At 45.3% G+C, this 17,292-nt stretch overlaps 2 protein-coding genes across 14 annotated transcripts in view; one reads left to right on the top strand and one right to left on the bottom strand.

Moving 5' to 3' along the window:
• LETMD1 (LETM1 domain containing 1) overlaps window positions 1-17,292 on the top strand; it is a 22,131-nt gene continuing 4,839 nt past the window's right edge. The window contains exons 1-9 of one of the 10 annotated variants that reach the window (XM_010385328.2): window positions 1-180; window positions 735-886; window positions 3,780-3,895; window positions 5,767-5,849; window positions 7,819-8,005; window positions 8,129-8,230; window positions 8,335-8,487; window positions 10,340-10,436; window positions 11,940-12,996. In XM_010385328.2, coding sequence (XP_010383630.1) covers window positions 59-180; window positions 735-886; window positions 3,780-3,895; window positions 5,767-5,849; window positions 7,819-8,005; window positions 8,129-8,230; window positions 8,335-8,487; window positions 10,340-10,436; window positions 11,940-12,010 — 1,083 coding nt within the window. In that variant the 5' untranslated portion in view covers window positions 1-58 and the 3' untranslated portion in view covers window positions 12,011-12,996. Of the gene's footprint in view, window positions 221-734; window positions 887-3,779; window positions 3,896-5,766; window positions 5,850-7,818; window positions 8,006-8,128; window positions 8,231-8,334; window positions 8,488-10,339; window positions 10,437-11,939; window positions 12,997-17,292 lie in introns of those variants that run through there. The other 9 variants (XM_010385329.2, XM_030938564.1, XM_010385330.2 and 6 more) reach the window with 9 other exon arrangements.
• The window catches only part of CSRNP2 (cysteine and serine rich nuclear protein 2), a 23,978-nt gene continuing 20,149 nt past the window's right edge, over window positions 13,464-17,292 (bottom strand). For all 4 annotated transcript variants that reach the window (XM_010385327.2, XM_010385325.2, XM_030938560.1 and 1 more), the window contains one exon: window positions 13,464-16,906. In XM_010385327.2, coding sequence (XP_010383629.1) covers window positions 15,983-16,906 — 924 coding nt within the window. In that variant the 3' untranslated portion in view covers window positions 13,464-15,982. The remainder of the gene's footprint in view (window positions 16,907-17,292) is intronic.

Genomic DNA, 17,292 nt, shown 5'->3' with positions numbered 1-17,292 from the left:
GTACAGTTACCTTTGACCCAAAGACAACCTCTTTTCTCTCGCCTCTCTTGCTGTGAAGATGGCGCTCTCCAGGGTGTGCTGGGCTCGGTCGGCTGTGTGGGGCTCGGTAGTCACCCCTGGACATTTTTTCACCCGGAGGCTGCAACTTGGTCGCTCTGGCCTGGCTTGGGGGGCCCCTCGGTGAGGGTCCTGTAGCAAGAAAAGCATTTTTGACGTTCAGGTTCTTTCAGTGTCTCAACCTTGCTTGCATTCTGTCTCTCAATTCTCAGAGTTCCACGCCTTGGCCCTGGAATTTTTATTCTTCTGCTCAGGATTCAAACTCCAACCCCCACTAGTGACCTGGCTTCCTGACCCTCTCTACTCTCAGTGCCCCATGTTGTCTGCTCTCCTCGCGTGTTCTGAGCTCATCTTTCAGCCTCACTTTTTCGGCTCAGGTTTTACCTCTACTATCTTGATTCCACCTCTCTCTGACTTAGCCTGCAGTTCAAATTGTCCCACAGGCATTGCATTCTCTCCAGAGTCATGCCCTGAGTTCCTTTCCTGCCTGGCCTTTGCCTGATTTGTGTTTCACAGTCTGAATGCCTATCTCTTCTTGACCCCAAGACCTTCCTTGGATTTCAGAAGTGTTAAGCTTGGGATACATTCTCCGAGACTCCTGCTTTACATTAGGGACTCAAGGCGTGAGGGAGCTTCTAGGACTGGTTCCCAGATAGTCTCTTTGATCTTCCTTGTAGGTCTTCAAAGCTTCACCTTTCTCCAAAGGCAGATGTGAAGAACTTGATGTCTTACGTGGTAACCAAGACAAAAGCGATTAATGGGAAATATCATCGTTTCTTGGGTCGTCATTTCCCCCGCTTCTATGTCCTGTACACAATCTTCATGAAAGGTAAAAACGAAACTACATAGAAATTCCTGAATCAGCTCTTGGGCAGGGTCAAAGAGTTAGCATAAATAAGATCATTTGCAGGTTCTGCTATGGGGATGTGAGCCGAGATATCTTATATTTCATAAATGACTGCGCCTTAAGCTAATTCTTATAAATTAGCACTTCTTGAAAATGTTTCTAGAAAGATGTTATGAGAAACAACTTATGACAGCAACATGAGGGAGGGAGAACATAGGTATGTTCTTGTACTTTCTTAACCACACACCTGGCTATAGTAAAAAATTTTTGTCCTGCACAGGGCAGGGATCTGTGGCTGTACAGACCTGCCCTGTGATTTATCAGTTGACTTACCCATAGGAAAATGAGGTCTAACCCTTGTTACGAATCTATATTAGGTAGTATGTTGTAGTGGCAGTAGCACTTCATAATACTTGGTTTCTAAATGTTTTGGTTCAAATCAGAGATCCTTAGTTACTAGGAGATGATATGTATCGTGTCAAGTGTCTACTCTGGAGCCAGATTGCCTGATTCAAATCCCCGTTCATCACTGTGTGATTGGACTAATTAATTAATCTCTCCTCGGTTTTCTTATGTGTAAAATGGGAGTCATGGAACCTACCTATTTATCACATGGTTGTGATGATTTTAAAAATTGATACATGTAAAGTATGTAGAATAGGTCCTGATCCCTAGTAAGTGCCAAATAAATGTTAGGTTATTTTCATCTAAATGTTAGGTATCAATATTATAGGTTGGTGCAAAATAATTGAGGCTTTTGTCTTTCAGTGGCAAAAAACACAATTGCTTTTGCACCAAACCTATAGTATGCTCTATGCTTTTATCATAACACTATAATAAACTACATTGCCAAATCTGAACATTATCATAATTACTACTAGCTTCATGGACTTGAAAAATTACTTATCCTTAATCTGTAAAGTAGAGATAAAATTGGCTGCTTTTTCTGTTCTTGTGTAGATAAATAGGATCAAATGAGAAAAAGGGATGAAAGCATTTGTGTTTGTTTTTAAACCTTTTATTATTATTATTATTTTTTTTTTTTTGAGAGTCTCACCCTGTCACCCAGGCTGGAGTGCAATGGCACGATCTCAGTTCACTGCAACCTTGCCTCCCAGGTTCAAGCAATTCTCCTGCTTCAGCCTCCCAAGTAGCTGGGAATACAGGCACCTGCCACCACACCTGGCTAATTTTTGTATTTTTAGTAGAGACGGGGTTTCATCATATTGGCCAGGCTGGTCTCAAACTCCTGACTGCGTGATCCGCCTGCCTTGGCCTCCTGAAGTGCTGGGATTACAGGCGTGAGCCACCGCGCCCAGCCAACTATTATGGAAATTTTTAAACATACACAAAGGTAGAGAGAATAGTGTAACGAACTTCCATGTATTCACCTCACTTCATTATCATAACTCATGGCTGCTAATCTTCGTTTATATGCTTGCCTTATGTATTATTTTGAGGACAATCGATACATCATATAATGACATGTAAATCATTGATAAATTTGAAAGCTTTTAAAAAATAGATGCAAGAGGCCGGGCGCGGTGGCTCATGCCTGTAATCCCAGCACGTTGGGAGGCCGAGGCGGGCAGATCACCTGAGGTCGGGAGTTTGAGACCAGCTTGACCAACGTGGAGAAACCCTGTCTCTACTAAAAATACAAAATTAGCCGGGCGTGGTGGCACATGCCTGTAATCCCAGCTATTAGGGAGGCTGAGGCAGGAGAATCACTTGAACCCAGGAGGCAGAGGTTGCCGTGAACCGAGATCGTGCCATTGCACTCCAGCCTGGGCAACAAGAGCGAAACTTCGTCTCAAAGAAAAAAAAATTGATGCAAGAATTTTCATAGAATGAAGATTTAAAATGTAATCATAAAAATATATTGAACTAAACTACTTTTAAAAGTGTTCCAGGCCGGGCACGGTGGCTCACGCCTGTAATCCCAGCACTTTGGGAGGCCAAGGCAGGCAGATCATGAGGTCAGGAGTTTGAGACCATCCTGGCCAACATGGTGAAACCCTGTCTCTACTAAAAATACAAAAATTAGCCAGGTATGGTGACGGGCACCTATAATCCCTGCTACTCGGGAGACAGAGGCAGGAGAATTACTTGAACTCAGGAGGTGGAGGTTGCAGTGAGCCGAGATTGCACCACTGTACTCCAGCCTGGGTGACAGAGCAAGACTCCATCTCAAAAAAAAAAAAAAAAAAAAAAAGCTGTTCCAGGCCGGGCGCAGTGACTCACACCTGTAATCCCTGCACTTTGGGAGGCCAAGGTAGGTGGATTGCTTGAGGTCAGGAGTTCGAGACCAGCCTGTCCACATGGTGAAACCCCATCTCTACTAAAAATGCAAAAATTAGCCAGGTGTGGTGGCACACACCTGTAATCCCAACTACTTAAGCTGAGGCAAGAGAATTGCATAAACCTGGGAGGTGGAGGTTGCAGTGAGCCAAAATCGCACCACTGCACTCCAGCCTGGGCAACAGAGTTGAGATTCCATCTCAAAAAAAAAAAGAAAAAAAAAGTTCCAGAAAGGTGGCTGGGGAATACGTAGGGTTAATTTAGCAAGACCTTTTGAAGTTAGGGAGCTTAATTTTTCAAAAGGAGTGACCAATGAAACAGAAGAGGGAGACCATCCCATAGCAGATTATAGAAGCCAAACTTAGCTAGAAGAGAGGCGATGTGCTAGGGGAGAAAAGGTTGAGAAAAGAGATTCGGGTTGACCTCAAGAGTTTCAAGTTATCTAGTTTAAAGCTTTGAGTATTGTTGGGGAGGGGCGAGAGTGTTTGCATGTGATTGAACATGGACTAGGAAGCTGTGGTTAAGATTTAAACTGGGATAACATCATACTCTGTCCTCTGCTTTAATGAGGCAGGATTGCAGATGTTATGGGCTGATGCCAAAAAGGCTAGAAGAATAAAGACAAATATGTGGAAGCACAATATAAAGTTTCATCAACTTCCATACCGGGAGATGGAGCATTTGAGACAGGTATGGGCCAGGGGCAGATACCCAGAAGGTCATGGTGAGGTAATTATATTTAATCAAGATCTCAAGGTTTTTTCTTTCATTTGTTGTTCACCACTGATCAAGCTTTTACCCTTTGCCATGAGAACAAAATATTGAACTGAATGAGGTATCAGATCATTTGTAAGAATTGGGTTCAGGCCGGGCGCGGTGGCTCAAGCCTGTAATCCCAGCACTTTGGGAGGCCGAGACGGGCGGATCACGAGGTCAGGAGATCGAGACCATCCTGGCTAACACGGTGAAACCCCGTCTCTACTAAAAATACAAAAACTAGCCGGGCGAGGTGGCGGGCGCCTGTAGTCCCAGCTACTCGGGAGGCTGAGGCAGGAGAATGGCGTAAACCCAGGAGGCGGAGCTTGCAGTGAGCTGAGATCTGGCCACTGCACCCCAGTACGGGCGACAGAGCGAGACTCCGCCTCAAAAAAAAAAAAAAAAAAAAAAAAAAAAAGAATTGGGTTCATCCAGAGTTGTAGCCCTCCATAGCAAGAGCTCCACAGAATTTCTGGCACACTTTCTGAATGAAAGTTGTAAACACTAAAATCTAATTAGTTTCTGAACATAAAAAAGTCTGCAAGGGGGCCAGGTGCGGTGGCTAACGCCTGTAATCCCAGCACTTTGGGAGGCTGAGGCGGGCAGATCACGAGGTCGGGAGTTCAAGACCAGCCTGGCCAACATGGTGAAACCCCGTCTCTACTAAAAGTACAAAAATTAGCTGGGTGTGGTGGCAGGCACCTGTAATCCCAGCTACTCTGGAGGCTGAGGCAGGAGAATTGTTTGAACCTTGAAGGCGGAGATTGCAGTGAGCCAAGATCACACCATTGCACTCCAGGCTGGGCGACAGGGCAAGACTCTGTCTCAAAAAAAAAAAAAAGTCCTCAAGGGCAGTCAGGCATGGTGGCTCATGCCTGTAATCACAGCATTTTGAGAGACTGAGGTGGGCAGATCACCTGAGGTCAGGTGTTTGAGACCAGCCTGGCCAACATGGTGAAACCCCGTCTGTACTAAAAATACAAAAATTAGCTGGTCATGGTGGCGGGCGTCTGTAGGCCCAGCAACTCAGGAGGCTGAGGCAGAAGAATTGCTTGAACCTGGGAGGCAGAGGTTGCAGTGAGCAGAGATCGCGCCACTGTACTCCAGCCTGGGTGATAAGAGCAAAACTTCATCTCAAAAAAAAAAAAAAAAAAAGGTCTGCAAGGATCCAAAGGGCAGCATGAAAGTAGTATTTGGTGGTGACTTGATGGGTCATTTTGAAGCTGAGAGTAAAAATCTAGGACCCATTCCGCAGATCAGGAAGAGTTCACTGAAGGATTTGGTATAATGTCAGGCTCTGTACTAGACATTATTTGGGATACAAAAATAGATAAGTCAGAGGTTTTGTCCTCAAGGAACTAACTATCCAGAAGTAAATAGAAATAAAGTTGGGGACCACATGCAGTGACTCGTGCCTGTCATCCTAGCACTTTGGGAGGCCAAGGCGGACAGATCGCTGGAGGTCAGGAGATTGATACCAACTTGTCCAACGTGGTGAAATGCTGTCTCGACTAAAAATACAAAAGTTAGCCTGGAGTGGTGCTCATGCCTATAATCCCAGCTACTCGGCTGACTGAGACAGGAGGATCACTTGAACCAGGAGGCAGAGGTTGCAGTGAGCTGGGATCACACCACTGCCCTCCAGCCTGGGTGACAGAGCAAGACTCCGTCTCAAAAAGAAAAAGAAATAAATTTGGTCCTTTTTCTGGGCTGTAATAGAAGTTTACTGTACAGTGGGGTGGAGGGATTGTCTATTGTATTAACTTATTTGGGTTAAAACTGCATCTGTGTTTATTTCTGCTTAGTTCCGCCAAGACGTCACCAAGTGTCTTTTCCTAGGTATTATTTCCATTCCACCTTTTGCCAACTACCTGGTCTTCTTGCTAATGTGAGTACAGACTTCCATCTCCCCAACATCTTGAAGATGTATCAATTTTTTAAAATTAATAATTACTTTAAACAGAACTTTTCATTACAGAAGCTAGGTAGAGGTTATCAAACTTCTGCTCCAATCTTCTCATTATTCCAAGGTTCATAAAAGCCACTTAGAAAGGCCTTGGTTACTGGAACACATCACATCTAGAAGTGTAGGTGGCCTAGACTCTCCCTATCTCTTAGCTGCCCTGAGTCATGTGAAATAAGATAGTGACCTTCTCCATCATCCCTAGAGGCAACAACTCAATCCCCGAGAGAGAGCACTTTTAGACTAATTTCTTTAGGAAAAAAAGTATATTTTGTATTCTGATAACATATTTTTATTCATATCCAAAAATGACATTTCTAAACTGTGATCTTGCATGTCATTCATTATCTATTGCTGTATAACAAATAACCTCAAAGCTTAATAGCATAAAACAATAGTATAAATCATTTTCATGATTTTGTACGTCCAGAATTAGGGCAGTGCTCAGGTGGGCGGTTGATTCTCTCTTCTCTGTAGGGTTGACAGAGGTCCCTTAGTGATATTTAGTTGCTGAATGGACTAGTCTGGAAGGTCCAAGATCACTCTTATGTCTGGTGCCCTGGCAGGGATGGCTGCATTAGCCAGTTCTGGTTGAACTGTCAACCAAAGTGCCCAGATGTGGCTTCTTCAGTATGGCAGTCTCAGGATAGTGGGACTTCTAACTTGGGAGCTCAGGGCTCCAAGAGTGAGGGGTGCTAGTCAGTAAGAATCTATATGACTTTTATAACCTTGTCTTGAAGGTCACATAGACTCACTGCTGCTCTGTCCTATTGATTGAATCAGTCACCTAGAATGAAAAAAGGGGAGGATGTAGACCTCAGCTCTCCATAAGATGAGTGCCAGAGAAATTGAGGTCATGTTTTAAAACCACCAAACATGTAGATAAATGAATTAAAAAACAAATCGTGGCCAAGTGCACGCCTGTAATCCCAGTACTTTGGGAGGCTGAGGCGAGCAGATAATGAGGTCAGGAGATTGAGACCTTCCTGGCTAACACAGTGAAACCCCGTCTCTACTAAAAATACAAAATATTAGCTGGGCGTGGTGGCACACGCTTGTAATCCCAGCTACTCGGGAGGCTGAGGCAGTAGAATCGCTTGAACCCAGGAGGCAGAGGTTGCAGTGAGCCGAGATTGCACCACTGCAGTCCAGCTTGGGTGACAGAGCGAGACTGTCTCAAAACAACAACAACAGATCGATTGCCTTTTACATACTGTGTCCACATAAGGACTGTGCTATAGTTAGATTGTCAACATCACGTATAGTGTCCAGGTCAGTCTGCAACTCTGTCCAAAGTATGCTCTTCACATGTGTTAGTTCAAAAGGAGTCATTATGTCTGATTGCTGCATGGCAGGCTATTCTGCTAGTCCTTCCTTTCACATCACATTTCAGTAATGTTGCTTGAAATTGTGCTTCATTGTATCTTATAAACTTTGGTCTGAGAATCACTTAAGAAAAGAACTGACTGTGGTGGCTCTCACCAGTAATCCCGGCATTTTGGGAGACTGAGGCAGGAAGATTGCTTGAGGCTAGGAGTTCGAGACCACCCTGGGCAATATAGCAAGACCTCATCTCTGCAAAAAAACTAGGAACTTAGTCGGGCATGGTGGCCTGTGCCTGTGGTCCCAGCTACTCAGTAGGCTGTGGTGGGACGATTGCTTGAGCCTAGGAGGTTGAGTCTGCAGTGAGCTGTGATCATGCCACTGCACTCTAGCCTGGGTGACAGGGAACCCTGTCTCTTAAAAAAAAAAAATTAAAAAAGAAAACACTGAGGTAGGGAAAGAATGTCTTCATCTCTTTTTCCTAGTATTCATGTCTACCAAATGCTTTCTTTGGCTTCCTCTGAAAGAAGCCAGTTTCAGCAAGTGAGTTTGTGATTCTTTCTCCTTTCAGGTACCTGTTTCCCAGGCAACTACTGATCAGGCATTTCTGGACCCCAAAACAACAAACTGATTTCTTAGATATCTATCATGCTTTCCGGAAGCAATCCCACCCAGAAATTATTAGTTATTTAGAAAAGGTCATCCCTCTCATTTCTGATGCAGGACTCCAGTGGCATCTGACAGATCTGTGCACCAAGGTATTCCTGCAGTTAACCCTTCCTACAAATGTGGAATCTTGTTAGATTCAGTGTGCACTAAAACTAGGTGAGAGGGGTAGTTAGGACTTTCCTAACATCTACCAATCTCTTACCTCTTCCAAGATACAGCGTGGTACCCACCCAGCAATACATGATATCTTGGCTTTGAGAGAGTGTTTCTCTAACCATCCTCTGGGCGTGAACCAACTCCAGGCTTTGCACGTGGTGAGCACTTTGAGGGCTTCTCTTTTCCATAGCATCACCATGTTTCAGATGTTTGCTTGAGCTCATACTATTTGCCTTTCCCCTCCTATGTGGTTGTGTTACAGAAAGCCTTGAGCCGGGCCATGCTTCTCACATCTTACCTGCCTCCTCCCTTGTTGAGACATCGTTTGAAGACTCGTACAACTGTGATTCACCAACTGGACAAGGCTTTGGCAAAGCTGGGGATTGGCCAGCTGACTGCTCAGGAAGTAAAATCGGTAAGAGCTTGATTGCAACATCAACCCTCAACCCTTGGTGTGCTTTCGAGCCTACAGCAGGCCAGAGATTTACAGGGGCTCCTTGTCTTGTTTGTTACGTGGAACCCAACTTCTTTTTTTTTTTTTTTTTTGAGACGGAGTCTTGCTCTGTCGCCCGGGCTGGAGTGCAGTGGCCGGATCTCAGCTCACTGCAAGCTCCGCCTCCTGGGTTCACACCATTCTCCTGCCTCAGCCTCCCGAGTAGCTGGGACTACAGGCGCCCACTACCTCGCCCGGCTAGTTTTTTGTATTTTAGTAGAGACGGGGTTTCACCGTGTTAGCCAGGATGGTCTCGATCTCCTGACCTCGTGATCCGCCCGTCTCGGCCTCCCAAAGTGCTGGGATTATAGGCTTGAGCCACCGCACCCGGCCGGAACCCAACTTCTTATTCTCTCACTTCATTTATCTATTTGTGATTTATTTTATTTATTTATTTATTTATTTATTTATTTATTTATTTTGAGACAAGGTCTCATTCTGTTGTCCAGGCTAGATAGAGTACAGTGGCACAGTCTTGGCTCACTGCAACCTCTGCCTCCCGGTTCAAGTGATCCTCCCACTTCAGCCTCCGAAGTAGCTGGATTACAGGTGTGTGCCACCACGCCCAGCAATTTTTTTGTATTTTTAGTAGAGATGGTTTCACCATGTTTGCCAGACTGGTCTTAAACCCCTGGCCTCAAGTGATCCATCCATCCAAAGTGCTGAGACTACAGATACGAGCTACTGCACCCAACCTGTTTATTTATTTTTCAGTAGAGATGGGGTCTCACTGTGTTGACCAAGCTGGTCTTGAACTCCTAGCCTTAAGCGATCCTCCCATCTTGGCCTCCCAAAGTGCTGGGAATACAGCCGTGAACCACTGTGCCCGACCTTTTTAAAAATTACTTTTTAATTAGTCAGGAATGGTGGCACATGCCTGTAATCCCAGCTACTTGGGAGGCTGAGACATGAGAATTGTTTGAACCCAGGAGGTGGATTGCAGTGAGCCAAGATCGCACTGGGTGACAGAGTGAGACTCTGTCTCAAAGAAAACCCCCCAAAAAAATAAAATTATTTTTTATTTTTGTAGAGACAGGGTCTCACTGTGTTGCCCAGGCTGGTCTTGAACTCCTGGGCTCAAGTGATCCTCCTGCCTTAGCCATTCAAAGTGTTGGGATTACAGGCATGAGGCACTGCACCCAGCTTCTTATCTCATTTCTGTGTCTTTTTTCTCAATAAACTTAGCTAGGTGGAAGGAGTTGCCCACAGTAATTTTGGTTTGTATTTCTTCTAGCACTTCAGAAAGCAAGGATACTGCAGTTTAGACCTACTATTTTAGATTATATAGGACTCTTTGCTTGTCATCTTGTCCATCACTAGTTTTCAAATTGCCATGAGGAAAGGCTTCTTGTGGGAATAAGATTGTAACTTTTTTTTTTTTTTTTTTTTGAGACAGAGTCTCGCTCTGTTGCCCAGGCTGGAGTGCAGTGGCATGATCTTGGCTCACTGCAGCCTCCGCCTCCCAGGTTGCAGTGATTCTCCTGCCTCAGCCTCCCAAGTAGCTGGACTACACGTGCGCACCACCACGCCTGGCTAATTTTTGTATTTTTTAGTAGAGATGGGGTTTCACCATATTGGCCAGGCTGGTCTCAAGCTCCTGACCTTGTGATCTGCCTACCTCGGCCTCCCAAAGTGCTGGGATTACAGGCATGAGCCACCGCGCCCGGTGAGATTGTAATTTATTTAAAGGAGATTTAGGATTGTTTGTGGATTTCCATTTCCTTGGCATAATCACTCTGATTATTAAGGACCATTTCTCTTCTGAGCGGTATAGGCTTGTTATCTCCGTGGCTTGAATTCTACACATATTGGTGAAGATAGGTGTCGAACTTGGCTGGGAGAATGGCTGCAGATTTCCTGCAGCCTGAAAGGTAAAACACATTTCTGTGGTTATACCAGTAAAATCTAAGCCACTTTTATAATTTTGAGGTCATTTTGAAGTTAATTATGGAGTACTGTGAGACATACTGATTGAAAGGGCACAAACTCACATGGCTGCTGCATGCCCGGCAGGTAATGAAGTAGGCCATAAGACGAGGGAGTAGTGGGGATGTGGGAACATAAGAGTGAATTCATGCTAGTGTGAATCAATTTTCCAACCTTGGCACTTTCTTGTGGGGGGATATCCTGTGCTTTTTTTTTTTTTTTTGAGACAGAGTTTTACTCTTGTTGCCCAGGCTGGAGTGCAATGGTGTGATCTCAGCTCACTGTAACCTCCGCCTCCTGGGTTCAAGTGATTCTCCTGTCTCAACCTCCCGAGTAGCTGGGATTACAGGCATGCATCACCACGCCCGGCTAATTTTGTTTTTTTTTTTTTTTTTTTGAGACAGAGTCTTGCTCTGTCGCCCAGGCTGGAGTGCAGTGGCCGGATCTCAGCTCACTGCAAGCTCTGCCTCCCGGGTTCACACCATTCTCCTGCCTCAGCCTCCCGAGTAGCTGGGACTACAGGCACCCGCCACCTTGCCCGGCTAGTTTTTTTGTATTTTTTAGTAGAGATGGGGTTTCACCATGTTAGCCAGGATAGTCTCGATCTCCTGACCCCGTCTTGGCCTCCCAAAGTGCTGGGATTACAGGCTTGAGCCACCGCGCCCGGCCTTTCGTATTTTTTTTTAGTAGAGACTGGGTTTCTCCATGTTGGTCAGGCTAGTCTCAAACTCCTGACCTCAGGTGATCCGCTGGCCTCGGCCTCCCAAAGTGTTGGGATTACTGGCGTGAGCCACCATGCCCGGCGTATCCTGTTCTTACAGGTATTTATTATAGCAGTATCCCTAGCCTCTCTCCACTAGATGCCAGTAGCACCCCTTCACCCGCAGCTGTCACAACCAAAAATGTCTCCAGACATTGCCAAATGTCCTGGGGGTGGGGAGGAGAGAGGCAGGATTGTCCCTGTTGAGAAGTACTGGTCTAAAGGCATTCAAACTCAAAACAAAAACAGTCTACTGACCAAACACAAAGCATATGAGGGTATGTATTAGGCTTATTGGCTCCTTGTTTAGGCTAGGTCTTGATGGGGTCTGGGCCTTTGGATGTTAGGGTAGGCCTACTAATCTTGAAGCTGAAAAATGTCCGTAGAGCAGCAACTTCTACTAGAACAATCCCAAGGTGACTGGTATTTAGTACTATTACCATCTCTGAATTTTCTACTGCAGTCACATGAGAAATAGAGGATGAGGTGATACAAATATATAGTAGAAGGAAAGGAAGGCATGCGTGCAGGGGCTGAAACAAAGAAGGGGAACTTTGAGAAAAACAGCTTCTTCATTCCACCCCTCCCTGTACTTGGCTTCCTGCCTCCAGGCTCAAGCCGTATATAACAAGGCAGTTATAAGGCAGAGTGTTCCCAAGCCAAACCACTAACACTGTGGTGTTTTCAGAAACTGAGCTGTCTCTCTTGCTGCACAACGTGGTCCTGCTCTCCACCAACTACCTTGGGACAAGGCGCTGAGTGAACCATGGAGCGGATGGCGTTGTCCTGCAGTCGCATAGTACAGCAGTGCAGGAACAAACAGCACTTGCCAGCGATGTCTGTGTGCACTGTTAAGTGTGTGGGAGGGAGAGAGAGGAGCAGGGGCCATGGGCTTCACAGCATGGCACACGTGGGAACTGCAGACATTCCCTTCACAGCTAGAACTGAAACAAACCCTCTTGCCAGAGGTGGCCCACGTGAGGTGTGTCATCCCGTCCCCCTCGTAATTACTAATAGCTGGAACTGGCAGCAGCCTTTACTGGGCTTTTACTGTGATATGTTCAGTTCATGTCCTAGGAAATCCGCTTTTGCCCCAAGTGGGAATCTTTATTTGGCTAAGGACTGATCCACTTCCATGTTAATTACATCTGTGGGTTTTTGTTGTTGCTGGTAGAGAATTTGTGGCTGGCGAGAACAGCACTTCTTTGGCCACAGCACTCGTGTCCATGCATGTACTTCAGTGTTTCCCTCCGTCCTTTCTGATATGACCAAAAATCCAGCTGTTTTGTTTTTTGTCCCCCTCACTGGCACGGGCTAACCACTTGGTTTTCAAACCCTTTGAACACCTTGACTTTTTTTTGATGGGTAACTTGCAGGAATATTCTGTTGGAAAAGATAACAGGAAGTACAAGTGATTCTTGACCCCTTCCTCAATGTTTCTAGCCTTCACTCTCCATTGTCTTTTCCGGGCTGGGATCTTCAGCGCTTCTTGCCTCCACTGTGATGCAGCAATCCAACCGTAACTGACAGTGGTTGCCTTCTTTGGGCCATGGATCACACCTGTAAGGTACTAATTACTGCCCAGCCTGGGGAGATCAGGAGAGGTCTGCATCGAGTTAGTAAGTTGGGTTTAGCTTTTGGGTGTGCATCAGTGACTTATAGTTCTGTAATAACGTACTGTAAATGCATGAAGCACTGTTTTTAAACCCAAGTAAAGACTGCTTGAAACCTGTTGATGGAAATGACTTATGCATACTCTAATCATTTTGCTGAGTCTCCTTTTACAAGACTGACATAACCTAACAAGTGGGGATTTAATTGGTTGGAATAGAACCTTCTGATGGGATGGAAGTTTTGCCGAAACTGATTTGAAGTTGATCTCCTTGCTGGACACTTTAAGATGATAACAAGGAAAAGAGAATTTCATATAGTTAATGGAATGAGAAAATGGGAGCCCAGAGTAGGGACAGGGCAAAGCTCCAACAGACACAAGCAAGGCCTGCTTCAGCTGAACAGGTACACAAGGGCATATGACCAATCCAGCTCTTGGTAGTCCAAAGAGAATATTCTATTTTTCCATCACAAAATGTTTCTATTGTTAACATTAATTCCTAACTGACCTAATTAGTTTTATAACGAAGCTGGAGAAGCATCCTTTTTCTAACAAGTAACTGAATTGTGGCCTGCCGAGACAAAGAGTAACACACCATTCTTTGAATATTTCTTTAATATTACATTTAAATATTCTCTTTAAATACAGCATTATCACAATGTAAAGAACCTAAGGGGAAAAAATTATTTTCAGAGAACCAGACAAGCTTTGGATTCACATTGAAAATACTACCTGTGTACAGTATGTGAGAAAGGAAATTGGAAAATAGTAAGAGTTGTGGTGAGAAGTCATTTATCTAGGCCTAGACTGGGGCTGAAGCTGTCTGCTTCTGTGATCAGAGGCCTAGCTTTCCTAGCAACCATGAGCTAGAATTCTGTCCAACTCAGGTAGCACCAGAAGTGAGATGGACTAGGTTGTAGAGAAGGCCTTTTGCTTGACAAGACAGTTAATGCTAAATGTTAATATTTAGCACTCAAAAGTTTGGGATCAGTGTGAATCACAACTGTAGAGTTAATGAAGGGGATGGACGTAGATTAAGAAACTACAGGTTTTCAGAAACATCAGTTATCTTATGGGTTGGCAATGAGCTTAATAATTACAGATTCATATTCCTGGTTTGATCCCAAAAGCTAATGTGTTCCTCATCGTGCAGCTGGAATCTACTTCCTAGATTAAGCTAGAGCCTTCCTGCAAAGGCAGTGTGCAGACCTCACCCTCCCCTTCTGACACAAACTTTGAAAAAGATTCTTTTCTCCATAAAGCCAAATTCCCAATTAAGCTTCAGTCCTGTGTTTGTGGGTACTAGTCTAAGGTAGGGGAGTCTAGTTCAGTTCTGGATAGCTTTGAGATCTCAGGTACTTAAGACTCTCAACTCTGTTTCGTGAGGCTAGGGGATGGGGAGAGATAAGGATTTATGTACTTAAGTTCCCCTCCAAACTAAAACCAAGCAAACACTGGAACAAATAGGAGAGGCAGAATGAACTAAACAATGTATGTGTATTAAATACAAATCCTTTCAGGCTCGAGTTTAGAGACTTCAGGGGTGAAATGCTTCTGCGACATACATAGTTTCTGTAAGACACCAGGGCCTTAATATCCCACAGAAAAGGCTTTATAAGGAAGATAAGTAGTAGTGTCTTCCCCCCAACAGTTTTTCACTCTTTTGTGTGTGTGGTTAATAAACCATACCAGAAGTAATGTATGGTGTAAAGGATGCTTGAGAAGAATAGTTTTGCTCCCTACTGCCTCCATTTTAGAACAGAGGCAAAGATTGCTAATAAAAGGAAATCAGTGCTGTTCAATGGAGGAGATCTTAGAACATAGGATGAACATGAACCATATTCCCCCTGACAGAGGTAAGAACTGAATCAAACTGAATGAGTTCCATTCTATATGCTTCAAAGGTTATAATTAGAACGTGAATCCTTTGGAATCTGGGAATTGCATGTGGCATTTAAGAACTGGTGTGGCTTCCAATTTTTATGTATCATCAAGATGGAGGGGTCCAATAAACATTTGCAATTCCTGGACTTGAACAGTGTAAGAACTCTCTAACCTGGTATGTTGAAAACAACCATGAGGGTAGATACAGGAAAAAAAGAACGAAAACTGGTTGTGACCTTAAGATTGCCACATCCTACATTCCACTAAAGCTCAGATCTCACAAAGAGGGAAAAACCTGGGTGGAAAAACAAGCACAGCACAAATATGTCATCTTTCCAAATAGCAAGCAGCCTGTTCCCGCTGCCTCCTTTGGCCACAGTTAATGCTCCACACAGGCCTCCTGTGGGATGGGTGAGCCCCAGCCGAAAGCTGCCTGACAGGCTAGTATCAGATACGTACAGAAGGCTCAGGCTCTTTATAGCACATCCCCAGCCAATCCAGCTCTTTTTCTCCAAAGGAAAAAAGATGGAGGGAAAAAAAGACATATAGACAAGTTTAACTCTAGTACTTAAGAACATGTGGAAGAAACAATTCAAGTTACAGACCAGGAATCCCCAGTGTGGGGAACAGGTCGGAGAACACCAAACATGTCAAATATTAACCTATTTACCAAATAGGGGATTGAAGGAAGGCAAGTTAAATTTTTGTAAATTCTGGAGATTTTGTACAGAAGCAGAGATCCTTCCATTCCCTCCTCCTGAGACTCGACCAGGTGACTTTCTAGTTTGAAGTATTATGACACACCAAAATGGGGAATCAGAATAGCCACCGAGAAAAATGAGCTTGTACTCTGCCTGGGGCTTGGGAGAGAAGGGGCTTTGCCATGTTCTTCAAATTCTCACGTTCTGGTCCCTACAGAAAGACTAGCTGCTTGAGTTACCCAGCTTCTCCTGTGAGATCCTAGTTCTTTGTTCCAGTGGCCCAGAAAGCTGAGTGTTCAGCACTATGCAGCTTTCTCTGCCCCCAGGATCCCCAGATCAAGCTGGGGCTGGTCTCCTTGGTACTGTTTCCCTTTTAAAAAATACTCAAAACAATCCTTTCCCACCCATTCCCCAAAGACCCCAATAAAATAACATGGGAGCAGCAGCTGCTTCTACAGTTTTGTTTTGAAATGGTGTTAGATAAAATAAGGGAATAAATAGAGAACGGGTAAGAGGCAGGACCTCTAGCCCCTATCACACTGCCAGAGGGAGTTCTAAGGAAGAATCTTCAGGGGGCCGATCCTCCTTCTGCTGGGAGGTCTTCACCACCCCACAGCCCTCTTCATTGTCCGTGCGGAAGGGGAGGCTTGAGGGGGACCAGGAAGGGCGGAAGTCTTCATTTTCAGGCTCCTCAGGGTTACAATCTTCGGGCAATAGCGCTTCAAGGGTGGGTGTTTTCCCCACCTCTGATTTACAGAGGGCAGTTGGGTCTGTGGAGCTACAAGCCACCAGTGAGGTAACAGGGAGAGAGAAGACATTCAGATCCTTCTCCTTTGGGAAAGAGGCTGAGCCTTCTTCTATACCAGGCTCTCCTTTCACTCCCAAGACTGGCCTCTGCTCCACTTGATAATAGACCAGGGGCCCACTGTTCAAGTAGGATGGGCTGTTCACCGCTGAGGCAGTTGGGTGGTCTGAGTTCTCGGTAAAACACAGGACAGAGGAGCCTGGGGGCAGCTGAGCCTGGATGAGAATGGGGGCTGTAAGGCCTGGGCACAGCTCTTCGGGGACAGCCAGGGGCTCCTCCAGGATGCACACACCCAGGCTCTCAATGCTCGAGTCCAGGCTGGCACTAGAGCCGCTGGAATCTTCTTCTGCCTTGAGCCGCTCCAGTTCCTCTGCACTCTGCAGGTGCATCACTGCTGTCTCATTCTCAGCAATGAACTCCTGGAAGTCCTGGGTCTCAGAGCCCTGTGCTCCTGTCAGGCTGCAACTGGCAGTGGGGGAGGGCTCCTCATCTGGGGCTGCTGGGCGGCTCACCTGCCGCTTGCTCTCCAGCTCCAGCTTCATAATGGTGTGGAGGTAATGAGTCCGAACCCGGATTGGATTAAATTCAATGCGCCCTGCCATGTTCCCACAGCCATCCCGGGAGCAGCCACATGGAAAGGACATGCGATCCACCTGAGCGGGGACAAGAAGGTTGGGGCAGATGAGACAGACCTACAGTCCTAACAATGGAGATAGAAGACATCAGCTGGCCAAAAGGCAGTTGGGATTTGAGGTCTCCTTTTAAGAAGAAAAGCAACCAATTCAAAGCATAGCATGCGGTGTGAGCTAAGAGAACACTAGATGGTAGTTATCAGACCACTTGCATTTCAATCCCAGCTCAGCCATTAATTAGTGGTGTGACCTCAAGAAAATCATTTATCTCTCTAGGGCTTTGTTTCCTCTTCCAAATAAAAAGTAGACAAAAATCACACCACAGGGTCCTTCCAGTTAGAGTCCACAGATACTTTCTGAATGCTGATAGTTTTCACAGAGGAAATTTACAAGCCTCAGAGACTTTT

The sequence above is a fragment of the Rhinopithecus roxellana genome, chromosome 10, assembly GCF_007565055.1.
Source record: "Rhinopithecus roxellana isolate Shanxi Qingling chromosome 10, ASM756505v1, whole genome shotgun sequence".
Classification (NCBI taxonomy): Eukaryota; Metazoa; Chordata; class Mammalia; order Primates; family Cercopithecidae; genus Rhinopithecus; species Rhinopithecus roxellana.
This window is presented reverse-complemented; position numbering and strand designations above follow the sequence as displayed.